This window comes from Clinocottus analis, unplaced genomic scaffold, assembly GCF_023055335.1.
Source record: "Clinocottus analis isolate CAN_PGR_092001 unplaced genomic scaffold, fCliAna1.0.p SCAF_19, whole genome shotgun sequence".
In the NCBI taxonomy this organism is placed as follows: Eukaryota; Metazoa; Chordata; class Actinopteri; order Perciformes; family Cottidae; genus Clinocottus; species Clinocottus analis.
Window position 1 is genome coordinate 6,773,359 of NW_027175920.1, and position 18,982 is coordinate 6,792,340.

At 40.9% G+C, this 18,982-nt stretch overlaps 2 protein-coding genes across 3 annotated transcripts in view; one reads left to right on the top strand and one right to left on the bottom strand.

Annotated features, from left to right (window-relative positions):
• Positions 1-232: 232 nt before the first annotated feature.
• Positions 233-18,982, bottom strand: part of pde6c (phosphodiesterase 6C, cGMP-specific, cone, alpha prime) — a 27,369-nt gene continuing 8,619 nt past the window's right edge. Inside the window, exons 1-22 of one of the 2 annotated variants that reach the window (XM_068583129.1) lie at positions 9,382-9,849; positions 8,566-8,718; positions 7,482-7,571; positions 7,189-7,329; positions 7,019-7,093; positions 6,816-6,880; positions 6,359-6,425; positions 5,925-5,972; positions 5,571-5,720; positions 5,315-5,458; positions 4,890-4,955; positions 4,604-4,759; positions 4,083-4,190; positions 3,439-3,548; positions 3,261-3,348; positions 3,066-3,166; positions 2,741-2,848; positions 2,522-2,585; positions 1,661-1,735; positions 1,468-1,551; positions 383-536; positions 233-273 (exon numbers count right to left, since the gene is read on the bottom strand). In XM_068583129.1, the coding sequence (XP_068439230.1) occupies positions 233-273; positions 383-536; positions 1,468-1,551; positions 1,661-1,735; positions 2,522-2,585; positions 2,741-2,848; positions 3,066-3,166; positions 3,261-3,348; positions 3,439-3,548; positions 4,083-4,190; positions 4,604-4,759; positions 4,890-4,955; positions 5,315-5,458; positions 5,571-5,720; positions 5,925-5,972; positions 6,359-6,425; positions 6,816-6,880; positions 7,019-7,093; positions 7,189-7,329; positions 7,482-7,571; positions 8,566-8,718; positions 9,382-9,849 (2,556 nt within the window). Of the gene's footprint in view, positions 274-382; positions 537-1,467; positions 1,552-1,660; positions 1,736-2,521; positions 2,586-2,740; positions 2,849-3,065; positions 3,167-3,260; positions 3,349-3,438; positions 3,549-4,082; positions 4,191-4,603; positions 4,760-4,889; positions 4,956-5,314; positions 5,459-5,570; positions 5,721-5,924; positions 5,973-6,358; positions 6,426-6,815; positions 6,881-7,018; positions 7,094-7,188; positions 7,330-7,481; positions 7,572-8,565; positions 8,719-9,381; positions 9,850-18,982 lie in introns of those variants that run through there. The other variant, XM_068583128.1, reaches the window with a different exon arrangement.
• rbp4 (retinol binding protein 4, plasma) lies at positions 13,589-16,576 on the top strand. Its single transcript, XM_068583267.1, has 6 exons — positions 13,589-13,605; positions 13,888-13,993; positions 14,207-14,343; positions 14,451-14,557; positions 15,439-15,651; positions 15,872-16,576. Exons 2-6 carry the CDS (start codon positions 13,889-13,891, stop codon positions 15,916-15,918), a joined length of 609 nt encoding a protein of 202 aa, XP_068439368.1. The 5' UTR covers positions 13,589-13,605; position 13,888; the 3' UTR covers positions 15,919-16,576.

Here is an 18,982-nt window from a genome sequence, read left to right on the forward strand (position 1 = left end):
CAGACCTGAATACACTAGACTAAAGTAGGCTACACTGAACCAGACCAGACCAAATAGGGCTGGACTAGACTGCACCAGAGTGGACAGCACCTAACCAGGTCTGATCTCTGGTGTAGATCAGACCAGACCAAGCTGTCCTAGTCAAGCTCCGACTAGACTAGTTGTCAGACCAGAATAGGGTAGATTAGTCCTAACCAGACTGCGTCAATCCATATCCAAGCACCGTAGGAACTTAGCAGATGGTGCAGGTCTTTGACTTTCCATCCCCAACAGCTAGATAAACACACAGAAATAGAAAACAGGTGTTAAAACAGGTTGAGTCGCATGATCTTCTATCAAGCCATCAACTGGACCAGTGTAGTTTCTTCATTTTATTGTATACCTTTCTTGGCTTCATCGTCTTCCAGTTTCTTCTTCTGGTCTTCAATGAGCTTCATTTTTGCGTTGTATACCTCAGCCCGCTCGTTCCAGTGTGCCCTGTTGTTGTTCAGACCATCAAACATGGGCTGGATCTCTTTGTGGAACCTGGAGAACTCCTGGAAAATGAAAGAGAATACATTGGATGTAAATATGTTGTTCACATTGTGGGATGCACAGGAAGAAGTTAAAAGGAATATGTTGGTGTTGAAAATACATCAATTTCCTTTTAGATCAGAAGTCCGCAGGGACAACTGACACATGTTGATTTATATTGATGTGAGTCTTCTTGTCCAAATACCATCCTGAAAAACATCAAGCTGACATTCCTCTCGGGGCCACTTGGGTTCAACAGGTTCTTTTCTATACCTCCTGTTAACCACCTCAGGTGGTTGAAGCTACAACAACACCTCTGTATAGTTAATAATAGTGTCAGAGATGATTTAAATCAATAGTAATGTAGTACTGTCACAGATCTAGCGGGCATGCTGTCTTCTGCTCCCATCTACAAAGTGCTCCATTACCACTGAGTTGAATCTACACTTTTCTCACACCATCTTTTCAACAATTCAACACCTTTCAAATGTTCAAATGTTTACATTCTGCACAGTTGGAGGTGAGCTTGAAAATCAACGTTATAGCCTTGAAAATAGAAGTCACATTTTAAACTAGGGCCTCCGGTTAAGATTAATGACTCGATTTAGTAACTTTTAAGTTTTATGTTTGTCGAGCTTGGGCTCTTTGAAAGTATAAAAATTGATTGATTTGAACTGAATCAAAACAACTCATGGGCAAAATATGTTTTTTACGGCGCTTTGCTGGAAATCAAAATTCAGATAGTAGCTGGATTAAATTGTTATGCCCCTCTTGGACTGTGGCTGTGCTTAAATTCCAGCAGTTACAGATGAATTGTTGCAACACAGAGCACAGGCCAGACTCCCTTCTTGCAAAATTCATGTCTGCTTTCCCGAAACTATCCCCTCCCTTTCATTGTGGATGATAATCATACTCCTCATTGTTCTGCTGTGAAATGTAAAAGCTGTGTATTACCTTGTACACAAATGAGCATACAAAGTCGATGAAACCACACTGCATCTTGGGTAGCTGTTCGGCACAGTTTCTGTCCATCATGGGCTGAAAGAGACAGAAGGGAGAGTTTCAAAAGAAAAGCAATACCTGAGAAACCTAGAAGGGAATGATAATGTGAAAGGAAGAGAAGACACAAGACGGGTATGAACCTTACAATTGGTTGTTGGTCCAAAACAGATCTCTCCAAGTCTCCTTGTTCCCAAAACTCAGCAGCTACCATCAGAGCCACCTGAAGGGAAACAGATAAGATGAAAACATAATGACACATGGGAATGATTGCGGATGAGAAGCGAAAATTAAATAAACATTTTTCAATAAACATTTCACTCTCAGAACCTTCTTTTATCTTGTGTTATCTTGTCTGACACTTCTATTGTTTTAAGGAAAACTAGAATTACCGCCAAGTGGTTGTTTGCCTTTGCCAATCAGTCATGTTGCAGTTTACATCCATGACTATTAAAAATGTCAAAACCTTAATTTGATCCCTTCAGACATGTGTTTGGAATTGTTATAATTATAGTATGAATTCTGGAGTTATGGCCCAAAGATGTGGTGATCACAGTGACCGTTATAAAAGTTCCTTCTGAAGTCAAAGTTGATGTGTTTTGCCAAATTTCCAGTAAATTCCTGACATTCCTGAGATAACGTAGGAATAGGTCTGACAAGAAGGCATGGTGACCTTGACCTTTGACCTCCAAAATCAGTTCATCCTTGGGTCCAAGTCGATGTTTTTAAGAGACATCGCATTTACAAGAATGGACGGACTACCCAAAAACATACGGCCTAATAACTGCAGCTGTATTATATATTTTTAATGTAATACATCTCAAATATGGAGCTGAAACCAAACGTATTTCGAGCTGAGAAACCCAATTAAAGACTGCAGACAGGCAGGATCATATAAGTTGACGTGTCGAACAATCACTTGGTCTGAGCAGAACAAAGTCACATGTCAAAATGTCACTCGATATATATTTTTCAATCAGCCCACGTGAAGGCTGTGAAGGCCACCCACCTTGCTCTGCACCTCCCAGGGTTTGGTGATAGCTGACAAGTCACAGCCTGTCATCATCATGGCCCTGGAGGTGAGAGATAGAGACACACAGTCAGGGAGGACAATATGACACCCTGCTGCTGCTGATGCAACGGTCCTCTGTTCCAGAAAACTTCTCACAAATACATTTCAAAGTAAAATGAACAGCCGCGCTATCTTGGGCTTGAATCAGGGACATACATCACGATTTCCTTCCTGGTGGAGTTGTTGGAAATGTAGGCAATGGCATCTTTTTCCTCTGGCATTGGCTCTGTGGCATTTACAATGTTTTGGAACATGGTTCTCTTTCTGCGTGATGAGAGAGCAGACAATCAGTCAGACCAACTGAGCTAAGCAAACACACAAATTGATTCCATGAAACCCACCGAGTCAGTGGAAAGGAAAACACACAAGCAGACAGATGAACATAGATTGGCGGCAGCTGAACCTCCGAGCAGCATCAGCTGTAATGAGCCAGGCGGCGGCGGCCGCTTGGGGAGCAGTAGGAGTATTTCACAGAACTTACTTGAAGTAAAGGGCAAGATCAGTGGCAATGATGCAGACATCAAACAAGTGCTGCACGTTCTTAAACTGCTGCTTCTGGAGGTTGCAGAAGATGTTCAAAGTCTGCGAGAGATGACGGAGAGCGGTCAAATTGTGCGCGACACCTCTTAAGTCTGATATTTTTTTTTACATCTATTGTCCGTGTGTTTTGTCGTACCTCTTCACCCATGAGTGTTTTGCTGTACTCCAAATGGTGCCTCTCCATAATGGAGGAGCCATGAAGCTTAGCCAGAGGAGATCCACTCCTAAAGAAAAACAAAAGCACCCAGGTTACATACTTTGCCCATGCTTCCAAAGCACAGATACAGAAATATACAACTATAATGTTGACTTGCTTTGTCTGGTAGAGATTGTTGGTTCCTCTGTGGTCAATATCGTGGCAGAAAGCAGCAGCCACCATTGCAAAGGCATCTAGATCAGAGTAGTACTTCCTCAGCTTCCCTGTCTGTCAGCAGAAGAGACAAATCATACATTATAATGTCCAGGCGTTTGGGAAGTGGCTCTGGATTGTAACCACCTATGAAAGGATTCAAACTGTTTTGTCAACGATAAAAAATGTGGAAGCCTGTTTCTAGACCATTCAAAGAAAGAAAAAGGCTGGGCACGATTCATGCTCATTGCTCTTATGGCATAATAAATATTGCATGTAGAGTGGACTATATTTTACCTGGATTGGGGCAATTCTCAATTATCTTTATGATGAAATAAAACATGTCATGAGCCTATATAGCTGGTCCACACGTTCTTGTAAACCCAGCAGTCTGTTAAACTGTCACCACATGTATTGATTAAATATTGTGCAGCGAGCCGTAGTGAAAAAGATATGAGCATCACCTGCTGTCTGCAGACACAGACAATTGTAAAGTGGAGAAAGAAAAGACGTGGCACTACAACAGCTTTGAGGAGACTCCTGTTCATTTTAGGGCTTTTCGGGGTTGAGGGTTTAATGTGGATGCTGTAGATGTCGTTCAGGCCTCACCTGCAGCAGGCAGAACATGGTGTGGCCCACGTTGAAGCCGTGCCTCCAGTTGTGGTAGGTGATGCTACGGTAGCCCTTCCTCACTGTGTACATCCACTTGGTGAGAGTCTGAGAGAGAGGGACGGAGGGAGGGAGGAAGGGAGCGAGGGAGGGAGTTAGGAAGGGAGAGGATGGGTATGATTCAGAGAAGAGGTAGAGACAAAAGAAGAGACAAAGTGATAGGATTGCAATGTTCTGGTTCAAGAGGGCTTTCTCTTCCCAGCAGAACACTCCAAATGATTCACATGGGTCATGTGTTTGCATTAAAAAATAATTTAAGGAAATATAATTTCTTTGATTGCTCACTTTTGTATTTGCATTTTAAATAAATACAATTCAAATCCCAGTCTTCTGGGGGGAACAAAAGAGAGCTGGACGTGAGCGGCGTCTCGAAATACTTCGCCATATGCACCTCCAGAAACCAGGAAGAGCTTCCTGTTGGGGCAGACAGATCGAAGTAAGCGTCTGACTGCAAGACTCACCTCTGCGGGGACTTTAAACTTTTCAATGACTCCGAGTTCAAAGAACATGCGAATGCCGGCTCTGATGAGGTCTTCTTCTGAGACGGGCAAGTCACTGAAGGAGAACAGGTACAGATTCTCTCCGGTGACGTTGTCAGCTGGTGGGCAGTTTGCTCTCTGGAAGAAATACCCAAGAATCATTTAATAATCGCAAAAGAACCAACGATTACAATTTGATGAAAATATTGAACTCACTTAATAAGCGTGTATGTAATGTAATAATTGTAGGGGACAAACGACGACATACCAACAGTTTGTACATATCTTTCTGGTCACAGTCTTCGGGCTCTGCATCAAACTTCTCATTAGTGTTCTGGTGAAAAAATAGAAAACAATACGTTATAACGGCATTTACACTTCACCTATGAACATGCCGCCATCACTCACAGAAATATACAGCTTGAATTTGTAGATTGGCAACGAAAAGCATAAAATAGCATGACATCATGTTTCAAACATTCAGACAAGTTATCCTAGCCGTAACTGCAGTGTCTCTGTCTCCAGCCGACCTTTTATTAGCCTTCCAATAGATCTTTATGGAGGAATGATACTCAAAACGCTTTTCATGGCACAATAACCTTTGACTATTTTTTAATCTCTGCTTGACTCTCCTCTCGATCAAACGCTTAGTCATCAAATGTTATGCTGCTGGAGAAATGGGCTGATACTCACCAGAATGGACTGCAACTCCTTTTTGGTGCACATGGTCTGGCACAAGAGCATCTCCTCGGCGATGTCTTTCCGGTACTCCATGCGGTTCAGCCTGTCGTACGTGTCACAATTCAGCACTGACCAACCCAAGAACTGGGTCAGGGCCTGGTGCAAACAGTGAGAGCGAGAAAGGATGAGAGAGGAGAAACACACCCAAACAAGAGGCACCTGAGCCCACGTCAAAATAAAAAAGACGGAGCGAATGCGTGGCGCTGACCTCGGTGATCTGTTCGTCGTGTTCATCAAATGGCTTGCCGTCTTTCCTGTTGAAGAAAGTGGCGATGCCCACGATTTCTTCCTTCTTGTTGACGATGGGCAGCGACAAAACGTTCTTGATGACAAAACCTGTCTCATCCACAGGCTCTTTCTGGAAGACACGGAAACAAACTTATTCAGACTCCGCAATTAGTTTGAAGCGGTTCTTCCTGAATACGGGCACAAGCCATGACAGGATACAAGACATATAGAACTGCATATTGCTGGAAGAGTCTCAATGCGAGGAAGTATATCATAACTGGTGTGTATTGTTGCGGGCATTCTCTATGTAGATGAACAGCAGCAGTCTTCTCACCTGGAAAGTAAAGAAATCATCTGCAGCCACGTTCATCATGTTGCAAATCTGCAGGAAGACACATGACACAAACATGTTAAAGTCCGGCACTTTTCGATGAATTTTCATTCCTTTTGTCAATATTAGTCACAGCTTCTGTTTTTGATCGCTCTTTGCAACAACCTTTGCCTAAATGAAAATGCTATATTTGTGTATGTTTAATTAAAGGAATTTTAGTATGTGAAACTTTTTATAATAGCTAAAACAATGGGGATTTAATCAATAAAACAGTATTAAATTCAGTTTTTTAAGGACATACAACTGCACTCAGTCACTTCCTGTACAGTATTCCTCCTGATAAGTGTCTTTTGCCTGTTGTTTGTAACATTGCACTAGATGTGTTTCTACAACCTTTGTCTCACTATATTCTTCTGTTACACTTCTGAGAGACTTACGAAGCCATTCTCTGCAACATATGTCGGTAGACCGCTGACAAGAGCCCAGTGATCTGCAGGCGGGCCACTAAACAAGTGTGAAGGAGACAAAAAGAAAGTTATTCTCGGAGAAGCCAGTTCAACAATGCTGATTCTCATTATGCATTATGTTACCTCAACAGAAACCTTCCCCAAATAGTACTAATCAGAAACCCCCATTTGTCTGCGGATAAGCATGAATGCTTCACAATTTTTTTAAGCCATCTTAGCTTTGAATTGAAATTTGCGCTTTATACTTTTGTTCATTTGAATGGAAGCTTAGATTCGTATTAAAACTGCGCTTGAACTTTTATTTTGAAATGAGACCTTCAAAAATGTGAAAATTGCTCTTTGATTTGTTTTTTTTTGTATACCAAGTGACTGAATTTATTTTTTTTTATGCTGTATTTTAAACGTTTTTGTTTGAGTAGATGCTCACGGTATGACTTTGATTTCTTCTTTGGCTTCCAGGAGGTAGTCAATGATCTTGTAAAAGATGACTTCCTGTATAAAAAGCAGAAGCCTGTGAGAAATTATTGATTCATCTTCAGCTTAAACAATATAAAGATGAAGCGAGTCAGATTCAAAGTACGACACGTCACAAAAACTGAATAAACAAGGAGAAAAGGGTTTGTTTGTTACCCTGCCATCTGGCGTTTTTGGTCCTTTATACGGTTCCACATCTCCCAGTTTCACCGGCCATTCATCATAGAATTCCTGCCGGAAAAAAACAAACACAGTTTAGGCCTGTAGCCATAAATGCTACCTTTTCAATCCCGTGAGCAAAAGTGAATCTATTCTGCAAGACCAACCTTCTCTTTGGTCATGTCCAACAGGCCCACTGAGTATCGCTCGCAGTTTAGATAGATCCTTACAGTGTAGAGCGCTTTGTGGAACTGTCTCTCGATATCTGTCAACTCCTCAAACACTTTACTGGCCGACCAGAGAAGCACCTACAAGAGGAAGAGCAGCGATGTGTGTGGGTGGTTAAATGTTGACCTATATGGCTTTTAGTATGAGCTGTTCGGTGCATTCGAAATATCAACTAATAACTAAAAGAGATCGAAGTATTCATCAATGCCTCATGATGGGAGATTCAGTTTACCTGACTCCTTCTGGACTCCACGTTGAACATGTAGGTTGTGAAATGCTGCAGGGTGATGACTTGGGCAAAGTTCATGTACTTGTGGAAGAGCTAAAGACCAAATGAGATTAGAGGTTTCATCAATACACAACAACAGGTTAAAGACTGTGGCAGAACCTATTCACCCCCAACATGGCTGCATTTCCCACAGCAAAGTTGGTATTTGTCATTGAAAGTGACTTGTGACGTCAACATAATATGATGGGTGTATTGAGTATATAGACTGATAATTACATTTCAATTTGATAGATCAATAAAAACATTGTTTTTAACACAACTCTTTATTGCCAGTCAAACATTTGGCAATTACTTACACAAATGTCCCACATTTAGCTAGAAAGACGTGTCATAGGTCTTTCAATCAAGTCAATAATTGTGTTTTTCTGAAAAATAAAAGTTTACATTTTTGAGATACAAGCTAATATATAATAATTGAGATCATATGTAAAGAGAAAGAGAAGTATAGACCAGGACACAGAGAGCACAGAGATTTCAGACATTATTATGCTTCTTAGCAGTTGAAGCATTTCCCCTGTGCAATATGTCTGCCAGGCCTCTCTTTAGATCTCCTCACTCTCTTTTTCAGTTACTTTGATTACCATTTTAACACATCTTTGCCTCAGTGTGTGTTTAAATAAATATATGAATGCTCTTCTTTATATGCTAAAAACATATTCACAGTTAAATCATTATATCTTTATTCACGTTGGATGTTCAAAAGCAACGAAATTAAGTCATTTAGGGCTGATTGGCTCCCACTGACATAATTGGAGGGTTTTACACCCTACTGGTGAGATGTAATTAAAGCAATCTTTATTTTCAAATTTCATACAGCAGAAGCAGGCTTTTTAAAGTAGTGGACATTGCTGCAAAATATGGTGTACTTCAGCTGCTTCTTTTCAAGGCAAACATGGCCTATAATGACATCATCTTTAAATTCAAGTTAATTTAAGACTGAAAGAGGGTCTCAAACACAACCCTGTCCCAGCGCACTCATCCTAATGGGTAAGTGTGAATGCACGGGTCTTAGTGTATATTCTCTTACCTTCTCATCCTCTGCAGAGAACGAGTCAGCTCCTATTTTGTTTAGCGCCATGACGACTCCAAGGCACTCTTTGTCAGCCATCAGAGGGAACGTGAGCATGCATTTAGTCTTGTATCCAGTCTGTTTGTCAACAAAGTCGCAGAACTTTGGATTCTGTATTGGAAAAAAAAGAAGGGTCTGATCTTACTTTTGAATAGATTAACTAAGATTATTCAGTAATTGAAATTTGAGTTTTGGCCACACTTGGAAGCTGAATATTCATGCTGCATTCAAATTTGTCAATGGACAAGATGTGTAAGTACATCCTAATATTCTGATAATCCACTTGATGCCTCAAAGCACTAGTATAGACAAGTACACTTGACAATGATCTTAAAACATTATTAGAATCTATTGTTTAAGTTTCTGTGAATCTTCAAGCAAAAACTGACGCTCATAATAAAAACAAGTCATAGCACTATATAAAGGAAATCATATGAAGTAAAATAAAACCCTTGCCCTGAAGATGTTTTATCACAAATCTTAACATCACAGTTCAGTATCACTAATATATTATAATATCAGTATTTCAAGCTATTTGTTGTCAGAGCAACAATAGTGAGGAACTCAACATGTATAATAAACTAAAAATCAACATAGGTTGACCAAAATGCAAAAAGTATGTCCATTATTCCACAACGAAAACAAATTAAGTGTGGAGGTCATTTTTTTTTGTCAGACCCTCCGATACTACAGGGGCACAGACACCAGGAAGCGTCTCCATGAAATGTCTGACAGCTTCAGAGTCGGAGAGCTCGGGGTCAGCCTACTTCTCACCTTTGAGACATCTGGTACGTTTTGAGGCTTTTTGGAACTTGCAGTGTGACCGACGATACCCATATCGAGAGGGAACACAATTTCACTCTGCGGATTCACCAAGTTTATCTCGTATTTAGATGTCGGAGTCACGTCAAAGAGGCAAGAGGCGAGCTCAGGTATTCCGTTCCTCGCGCGGTTCAAGTAAAAACCGACCCGGTCGGCCTGTAAAATCAGGGCAACTCTTTGCAACACTTTGTGAACGGACTCCTCCATGTTTCCCTGTTTCTGCAACTCCTGCACCAGCTCGAAGATGATGGCGGCCTCCTGCACGGAGTTAACATCCTTGAAGGACGCGGTGTCTTTGACGTCCACGGTCGCAGAGAAGGCGGCCGTCAGGGCCTCCGCGCGCAGCTTCTTATCGAAGTACTCTTTGGCGAACTGCGGGTTGTTCTCCAAGTATTTCTCCACGCTGTCCTTGTCTGCCATATTTTACACCGGAGATAGTGGCGTGTATATTCCCGTTCTCTTGTTTGTTTTCTCCTCACCAAAGCATCACCTGCGGCGGGGGGATGGGGTCAGTGAAAGCGGAGCCGTGGAGCCGCGCGGTGGCCTACAGGGCTGGGCGGATCAGCAGCATTCTCCTCCACGGTCCCCGAGGGAGTCAGTGACACATCCCGTGTCCGCCGACAGACAGAATAAGACAGAGCGCGGCTTAGAGGCTGAAAGGCTGAAAGGATCAAAGTGGCCGCTAATTAATGTGACGTCACGACATTAAAACCTCTGCTCTAAGCGTCCTTAACCCGCAAATCCCAACGCTGATCATTTTATATCGGGCGACACGGGAGAGAGAGAGAGAGAGAGAGAGAGAGAGAGAGAGAGAGGGAGAGTGGGGACTGTCCTGGTTGTGTACAGGAGGAGAGGGTGCGTGAACACAAAGAAACTCTCAAGACCAAGGACGAGATGTCTTTGGTCCCAACACCGAAGACGCATGGTTCAGGTTGGTTTCACCAATCCACTTAGTTATCCCCCCATGACACTGACACACCTCAGTGACGCTTAAGTCCAACCACTAGCTGCTCCAATGGCCCCATGGAGCTGGAAGAGCACCTCAACACTCAGGGAATAGAGTTTTTTAAGCCAGGTACTGGACTCACCTTAGTAGCCTTCTGTTCCAATTAATCAAATACCCAACACATATTAGTCAGGGATATTATATCCATTTCCTTGCCTCAGGTAGCCCAACCTCCTTTGGTATTACCTCTGTTTTACTCATGTTGTTGTTTCAGAAGAGGATGTACCCAAATAAGCAATGGCGTTCAAACCCATAGCGGTACGAGTAAATGTGTGTGCAGTCTATAGCTGTGCGCTCTAATTAGATCCCCATCATCATGGAGGTATCTGTTCAAGAACTGGAAATTGGCCAATTAGTGGGACTTGGATGTCTGGGAACAAAGTCTTAAACAAAGATGGCTGGCTATTATTAACTGAGTGCACTGTCTGGTTAGCTGCTGGCAGCCTGGCAAGACAAGGAGTTCCCCACTATTTTTTTTTGTCGTGCAGGATTAAGGCAAGCTAATCAAGGGAGAACTACAAAAGGTGGGTGTGTGGATGTGAGGCATAGTGGAAACAAATTAAAGCCGCTCATTTCATAGTGGGAGAAATTATTTGGGTGTGTGAGACAGGCAAGACAAATATATCAATGGACAAGATGAATAATGCCACATTTCTAATCGCCGGTTCCAATATTTTGTTTTCTAACTCACAAGAATCTTCAAAACATATTTCTATCTTTTAAAATTCTCATGTCATCCTGACAGCAATGAAATGCGTTTGGGAAAAAAAAAAAGGTATCCAGTGCATCTTTGGTTTATTGCAGGACGGTAATAAACCCGTCCATTCACCCGGCTGCCTGCTCGTGCACTCATTAAGCTGCTGGTTTAACAGCTGTGAGTACAAACATAAGCCATGTTCTTTCATTCATTCCAGTCACTTTGGGGGAGTGGCTTTGGAGAGAGGCCTGAAGGGACTGAGCTTTCAGCGCTGCAGACTTTCTCGCTAGATTTAGCGACGGCTGAAGCTGGTGCTGCGAGCTACTCTCATTTGAGAAGAGTTTGCAACACTGGGACATTTTGGTTGGATTTTTTTTTTTTAATTGCCAACTTTTGCTACTTTCTCAACATTACTAACCTTAGCCTTAACAATGTGGATGCATAAGTATTTTTTGCTGATTGTGTTCATTGTTAACACAAATATGTAGTAAATGAAATATATCTTTATTTCATTTTGTGTGTAATTTACTGAACAGAGGCCCTTGTGGTTACAAAAAACAATTGCAGAATGATTGCACACTTAATTTATTTATATTTCTCGAGTCAATTAAACTAGGAACATAAAGACACCAATCAATGACTTAACTACGAATGATGGGAATGAGACCACACAGAAACCCTCAGCAAACTGAGTTTGATGATGTCAGTGATATTTCACTGTCTACTGGTCAGACAGCACCACGCACGGCTTGTATATCCCCAAAACACTTGATGGCATTGAACTGAGCACTTTGTTGTACTGCTTATAAATTCAACTCTTATTTGTAAGAGGAACGATGCAAAAGCCTTTCTTTGGACAATGAAGGAGAAGTTCCCAAACTTAACCATATTTACAATGCTTTGTTTTTCATAACTAAAACAAATTAGTTTTCAAACACCTTCGTGATACAATTAACTTAGGGCAGTCTCACAATGTTTTATCAACCATCAAGTTATTCCAGTTCATAAACTACACTGCTACAATCTATTAAAACTGCTGAATCATATTTTGGTGAGTGGACACAATTACATTCAGCTAAAAACCCTCCTTCCCTATTATATCATTCCTTTCTTTAAAGCTCCAAAGCAGTGAATTTAACAAATAGATTGTTGGCCCAATCACACTTAAAACTTAAATTGCACACAGCATGAAAACAAGAAACCAACTCTTGCTGTAATCAAGACATTACATTTACCACTATACCGCCCAAAACTATAAAATGCATGCACAAGCGTATAGACTTCCTAAGCCAATCTCCATGATTATGAAATGTTACCCTCTGGCCAAATTCCAGCTGCTATTATTTCTGCTGAAAATGAGTGATTGTCCTGTTTTCCACTGTCTGGGGCTTCGGTTATGCAAGCTGCAGATGTTTGGCTCTGCTGTGCTCTTTTTATTCAATCAAGCCCTCAGAGGCCTGCTTACATGAGCGCAGTGCAAAATAACAGCATCAATTCATAAAAGCCTGCCACGGCAGATAGAAGTCAGGTGAAACACCGACTCGTACTAGAGAGCATAGTCACCGGATTACTCTTCATGTTTGTACTTTGAATGATACTGCGTTATCGCACACACCTGGAACAGCAGAACAAAACAAGTCAGCAAACTGGCACAAGCTGTTTGACCCTGATTTGGGGAAGTAAATAAAGAGCTTCTTGTACACGAGATTACATCATCATGGGGCATTTTAACATTAGCTGGCTGAGCTCTGTTGGACTCGTCTTTTGTAGGGGAAACGTACCAAAGTACACTAAAATATGTCCATTCACAATTATCTTTAGCTATAAGTCCTATTATCCCAGCATCTTTGATTGTGTTTTAAACCCCAGACTTTGTGCTTTGACATGATGTATTTATCTCTCTTTCACATCGATCATTATTTTTGTTTGAAGTGCACTCTGGGCAACATTCATACAAACAGTCCTAAAAGGGTCAGATGATCAAGTCAACGGGTGATGCAATCATAGGGAAGCACGCGCCCCCATAGAAACATTTTATTGGCACAAGAAAGCGCTGAAACAGATCTTTAGTGTAAATACATTCCCCCCCCCCCCACACAAACACATTTAACTTAGATTTACGAGATGTATTAAAGTAGGTTTATGTCTGTGTGTGTATCTGCACATGCATGTAGCTTGTTCCAGATGGCTTCGCTCATAGCTGCTTTCATAAGACCAAGAAAGCCTTGCGTCGTCTGACAGGAGAATACATTTTTCGGGGGTACGGAGGTGGGGCCAATGTGCAAAAGACACAAATCAATAGCACCGAGGCCTGCTGTTATGTAAATGTTTGTCCAATGGAAGGCGAGCAAACTGTGAGGAGAGCAGGGGAGGTTCAGATCTCCACTAGTTATGCAATACTCGCCAGCAGTATATAAGGACACAGCGATGACAGAAAAACAGAGGATCTTTGTGAGTCATCCACTTTAAACAGGTATGCATTGACAATGGACTATTTTTTTTTTTTTTACTTTGACATTTTGAACGAAAAATCTAAAAAAGGCACTGGTGCTATTGCAGAATCTTGATTTTTGCCTCGTACTATTTATTATTTCTTTAAAACCATCTTGATTCCTTTATTCAAAGTGTTTTGATTGCCAAAAAAAATAGTTTGAAGCACATGGGCAAATATTGAGTGTAGTTTTATTTACACTTTACTTAAAGACTTGAATGAACTGTCCTTTCTGTCCTCTCTGTGACTGTTCCTCCGAGGTAGAATGCTGCGGTACGTTGTGGCCCTCTGTCTCCTGGCGTTGTCCTCCTGGGCACAGGACTGCCAGGTGGCCAACATCCAGGTCGTGCAGAACTTTGACAGGACAAGGGTGAGTAGTGTCAAGAGATTTATTTAGTTCATTCATCACGTCTCTACCTGCTTTCAAGTAGTTTTTCGGATTAGCAATAGGTGGAAATTTGACTTCTGTTTGAAGGATTTCGTGTCATACTAATTATATTGTGTATAAATATTTTTGCTCTTTCACTTTTTAATGAAAAGCATTGGGGAGCGAAGTGCTCACACACGGATTTCTCTCTCATAGTACGTGGGGACATGGTACGCCGTAGGAAAGAAGGACCCAGAAGGTTTATTCTTGCTTGACAACATCGTAGCCAACTTTGTAATCGACGGTGATGGAAAAATGACAGCCACTGCTGAGGGCAGAGTTATCATTCTCAAGTGAGTCCAAGTCCTTTACTGTGAAGGCGCGCCGCTCTGTCTCGCCTCTTTATCCCATACATTTTCTCTCATCGTTTGTAATTTCCTTCTCTCGTTTTGACCTCCAGCCAATGGGAAATGTGCGCCAGCATGTTCGCCACCTTTGAGGATACTCCTGACCCTGCCAAGTTCAAGATGAGGTACTGGGGAGCTGCATCTTACCTGCAGACTGGAAGTAAGTTCGGGAACATTTATAGAGGACTTACCTCGACTTTCTGACATGGATTTCTGGAATCAACAACAATGAATTCAAGGCTACTATCATCTTTTGGCATTATCGTCGCAGAGTCACTGACGTTAAATTGCAAAAGGGATTGTTGACCTCCAGACCACTATTGATTTTCTTTAATCATCAACTGCAGCTCTTGGTTCTCTGTGACCCTGACCCGACCCTGGAGAATGAATCCAACCAAACACTTGCTCTGAAGTCGTCCAAATGTAATTGAGTGTCTCTCCGACACTCAAAATATCTAAAATATACATCTAAAATATCATCATGAGCCCGGCGCTGACAAAACTATTGTGTTTTTAAGTGAACTTACAGCATCAATCGTAGTATTGCTCATAATACCCATCAATAGAATTGCATCAGCTGTTTACTTGATTGAGCTGTCATGGGACTCTTTTAAAAGTCTCACCTCTGTTTTTCTAGAAATGATTGACAAAAGTTCTCAAGTCCACTTTAAGCAGAAAATGATCAATGTAAAAATGAGGTAATCACGTCGAAGCACAAAGTCTGAAGTTTAAAACACAGCTCAATGAAGATGTCATAATGGGAGTTACACAAGTCATTTTTATCGTAAATATCTTCAATGTTAAAGGGATCTTTACCTCAATTTGAAGGAAAACAGTATTTATCTCCCCTTCATATACAAAACATCAAAGAACTTCTGAGACAAAGCACTCGGGAGATGTTCAACATGGAGCATACTTTATTTTTCGGGCTCACAGGTATCACAAAAGTTTAAAGAAATGGTCCCCAAATTGTAAAAGCATGGTTTGGCCCCAAAATGTAAACTCTCTCTTTCCTTTGCAACCTCCCTTCTCCGCTCATAGACGATGACCATTGGGTGATCGACACCGACTACGAGAACTACGCCATCCACTACTCCTGCAGACAAATAGACTCTGACGGCACCTGCCTGGACAGCTACTCCTTTATATTCTCCCGTCATCCGACCGGTCTGAGGGCGGAGGACCAGAGCCGCGTCATCCAGAAGAAGACGGACGTCTGCCTGCTGGGCAAATACCGACGCGTTCCCCACACTGGTGAGATCAACAGAATCCTCATTGATTTATGATAAAATGCACATTTTCCCAGTTGCAAAGCTTAAAAATCACCAATTATATCACATGTGTTTATTTTTAGGCTATCGCATTTATTCAGATAATGTATTTTCTTTTGCATGTGTGAGATAATTACATTTGTGTTTTCATCATTCTGGTGTATTTTGTAGTGAGCTAAACATTTTTGTCCTTTTCACTGCAGCCTTCTGCGAGACCAGCCAATCTGTCACTCCGCAAACTGTTCAATGAAGCTCCCCCCCCCACCTCTACACACACACACACACACACACACACACGCACGCACACACACACCCTGGGGACTGTGTACCACCACCGCATGCTTGTCTTTAACTGAATCCCAAGAGAGTTCTCTCTCCTCTGCTGTCTCCAGGAAGTCGCCCATTCTTCTTTAAAACATATTCTATAAATGGCCGGCCATAAACTGCCACATTCACATACTGTAAATAGAAATGAAAGATAGCTGTTGCTGGTTTGTTCTCATTATCCCAAAATGTCCCAATTAGTGGAGAAGATTCTGGGACTTTTAACAATTTAGTCGTAATCCTCCATAAGATTCATATGCTGGTATAAAATATTAGAGTTGTGTGAAACAACGTTCCTCATGGAAACCAGTAGAAGTTATTCACTGGTTTCAGTGGGAATGAAAAACATATCAGATGAGAATCTCTTTTAAAAGTGAAGCTTAAACTATCAGCTTAATTTCCTCTCTGGAGTTTACTACAAAACCAGGTTCACAAGACACTGACTTTGCTTTTACACTGAAAACATACATACATATATCTTGTAGCACAAAAGTAGCTATTGTTAATAAACCTTCATACATAATACGTTGTGTGATATTTAGGCATGGCAGTTTGGCTGTTACTTGATTATATGATGTATACTTCTTGATCCATTTTTTAAAATAAAACATTCATAGCGTGTTGGCTCATTCAATTTTTGATTGCCTTGAAACATTTATCTGTATTACAGGATTGCAAATAATGAATTCATGTTGTTTGCTTTTAGAGTCAGTCAATCAAAATACATCAAAATCCAAGTGCATGCAGAATTTAGTGTTTTTTTTAATATCTTTTAACATCGCACAAATACACATTTGAAAAAGCAAGAAATTAGCTTCTAGCAGCAGCTTCTTCCTTCACTGTAACTGAGCACAAAACACATCGTAAGTGCACATTTTACATGGAATATCTATCAACATGTCAATATAAGCAGGTCCAAGTTCTCACTTATTCAAAGAAATATCTCAACATTCGCTGGATGGATTGTAATCAGTTCATTGCATGACTCTTAATGTCAAAATCTAAATTTGTCAAAAACTGGAAAACTAATGACATTCCTATCAGCGTCAGTTGCAGGTTGTTTTTCGTCTAATTGACAAATGCCGTCATTCTGACCAAGATGATGAACGCTGAGCTCTATTCCTGCTGAACGGCAGCATTCAGACGAGAGCATTTAGCTCAAAGCACCACTGTGCTGTTCAGCCTCGCAGCCCAGAACTTGGCTGCGGGCCATTTATTTCTTCACATTATTTAAGTGACAAAATGTTTTCCACATAAGTACCTTGTTACTTTGCAGGTTCATTAATTATAGTCACCTCCATGGTAAGTGAAACACACTCATGATGCCTAATCCCTTTGGTGTCAAAGTACAGTTTAAGTAAACACAAAGTCAAAACACAGCAGGCTCATCAACTTTCAGCTACGCCTTCACTTTTCCAACGTGGATTCAAAAGCCATGAGAAATGTGCCGGCAGAGATTGTGTATTTGGCTACATTGTACAACCTCATTTGTATTTTAGCTTATTCTGTAATTGAGCAAAAAACACTGTTGTCCTGAACGAGACTCTGATGTGACAAAGTATAAAGGACAAAGTTGTGTTGGAAGGAGATTTCCACCTTTAATGCACACTTTTGTACAGTACAGTGCATGGCAAAACAACTTTGGAGGACATAATCAGAAAAAACACAAAGATAACTTAAAAGGACACAATAAACACAGTAAAACAGACAAGTTATTCGACACAGTAACGTAAAACCAAAACAATGATCTGAAAAATGACGGTAGAGCCGTCTACCTGTCCGTCTTAAGTCTATCGAGTCACATTGCCAAGATGGCAGGAATAAAGGCAACTTAACCCCCTTTCCCCTGCCAAGAGGACCTTTACTAATCTCTTCCTTTAAATAGTTTAGTACAAGGAATTAGCTCATGCAATCTCATTCCAGCCTTACAGGACTGCAGGCTTGAGAAGTGGAGGTGGATGTGAGCTTCACTGGAGCAGAGAATGAAACAAGGACAACCTGGCACCAGGCGCAGGAGGTTTATGATCTGACTGAGTGTCGACAAATCAGACTGTGGGTTAGGTCTTACTCGAGGCAATAGTCACACATGGTTGAGCGAGGTTTGTCCAACTGCCTGCAAAATACTAGACAGAACCACCATCTTTTATAGTGAAACTAGAGCTTTAATAAGCAACCTCTATCCACAATGACCGACTATAAATCCAGTAGAGAACACGAAAAGCATACAAATATTTTTCCCGATTATTTTGTCCTTCCGCTCAATACTGTAATAAATTATTGTTCTTCAGAACAATGGAAATATGCCTTCAATATTACACATCCGAGGGGAAAATGCCAGACACAAACACCAAAGGTATAGATTAATGAAAGTAGGAGTGGAGGTTTACAGCTGGTTTATCAATCGAACGTGTTCAGCAAGTTTGTAAACTTTCATCTAACACCAGTTGGATACATCCAATAATGATGAAAAAAAAAAGGCCATTATGAATGCAGAACCATGGACATCACTGTCCATGGTTCTGCATTCATGATGGCTTGTTTTTGTATAATACATACATCCTCTGGAGGAAAATACAATCTTTTATTATCTAAAAATACTGTAGCTCGCTTGTGTGGAAAAAACAAACACAACAACCCAAGCATAAATAAATTCATCAAATAGACACAACATAAAATTCAGTAAGAGCTTAACAATAAAAATAGAAAAAATAAAGCACGAAGACCCCAGAAATAAATATATGGAAGGAATCTGATCAAATCCTGATGTTTCCTACTGGCAAGTCAAACTGGAGTACATTGTTTAAAGTCATATTCATTGAGCATGAAACAGACTTTTAAAAAGTGAGATGGTGATGAAATACCCAGCATTTTAAGAATGTCCATTGATTCCCTTTTTATCAAATAGAAAAATAAAAAAGTGAATATTTACTAATAAGCAAGTTGTTCAAGCTGTTTGTTATCGACCCAATCTCAGGCAAAGCGTACTTCTT

Coding starts and splice junctions, on each gene's coding strand:
- rbp4 (XM_068583267.1), top strand. CDS start 13,889: ATGCTGCGGTACGTTGTGGCCCTCTGTCTCCTGGCGTTGTCCTCCTGG. Junction 14,344..14,450: donor GGCAGAGTTATCATTCTCAA/GTGAGTCCAAGT, acceptor TTTGACCTCCAG/CCAATGGGAAATGTGCGCCA. Junction 15,652..15,871: donor CCGACGCGTTCCCCACACTG/GTGAGATCAACA, acceptor TTTTCACTGCAG/CCTTCTGCGAGACCAGCCAA.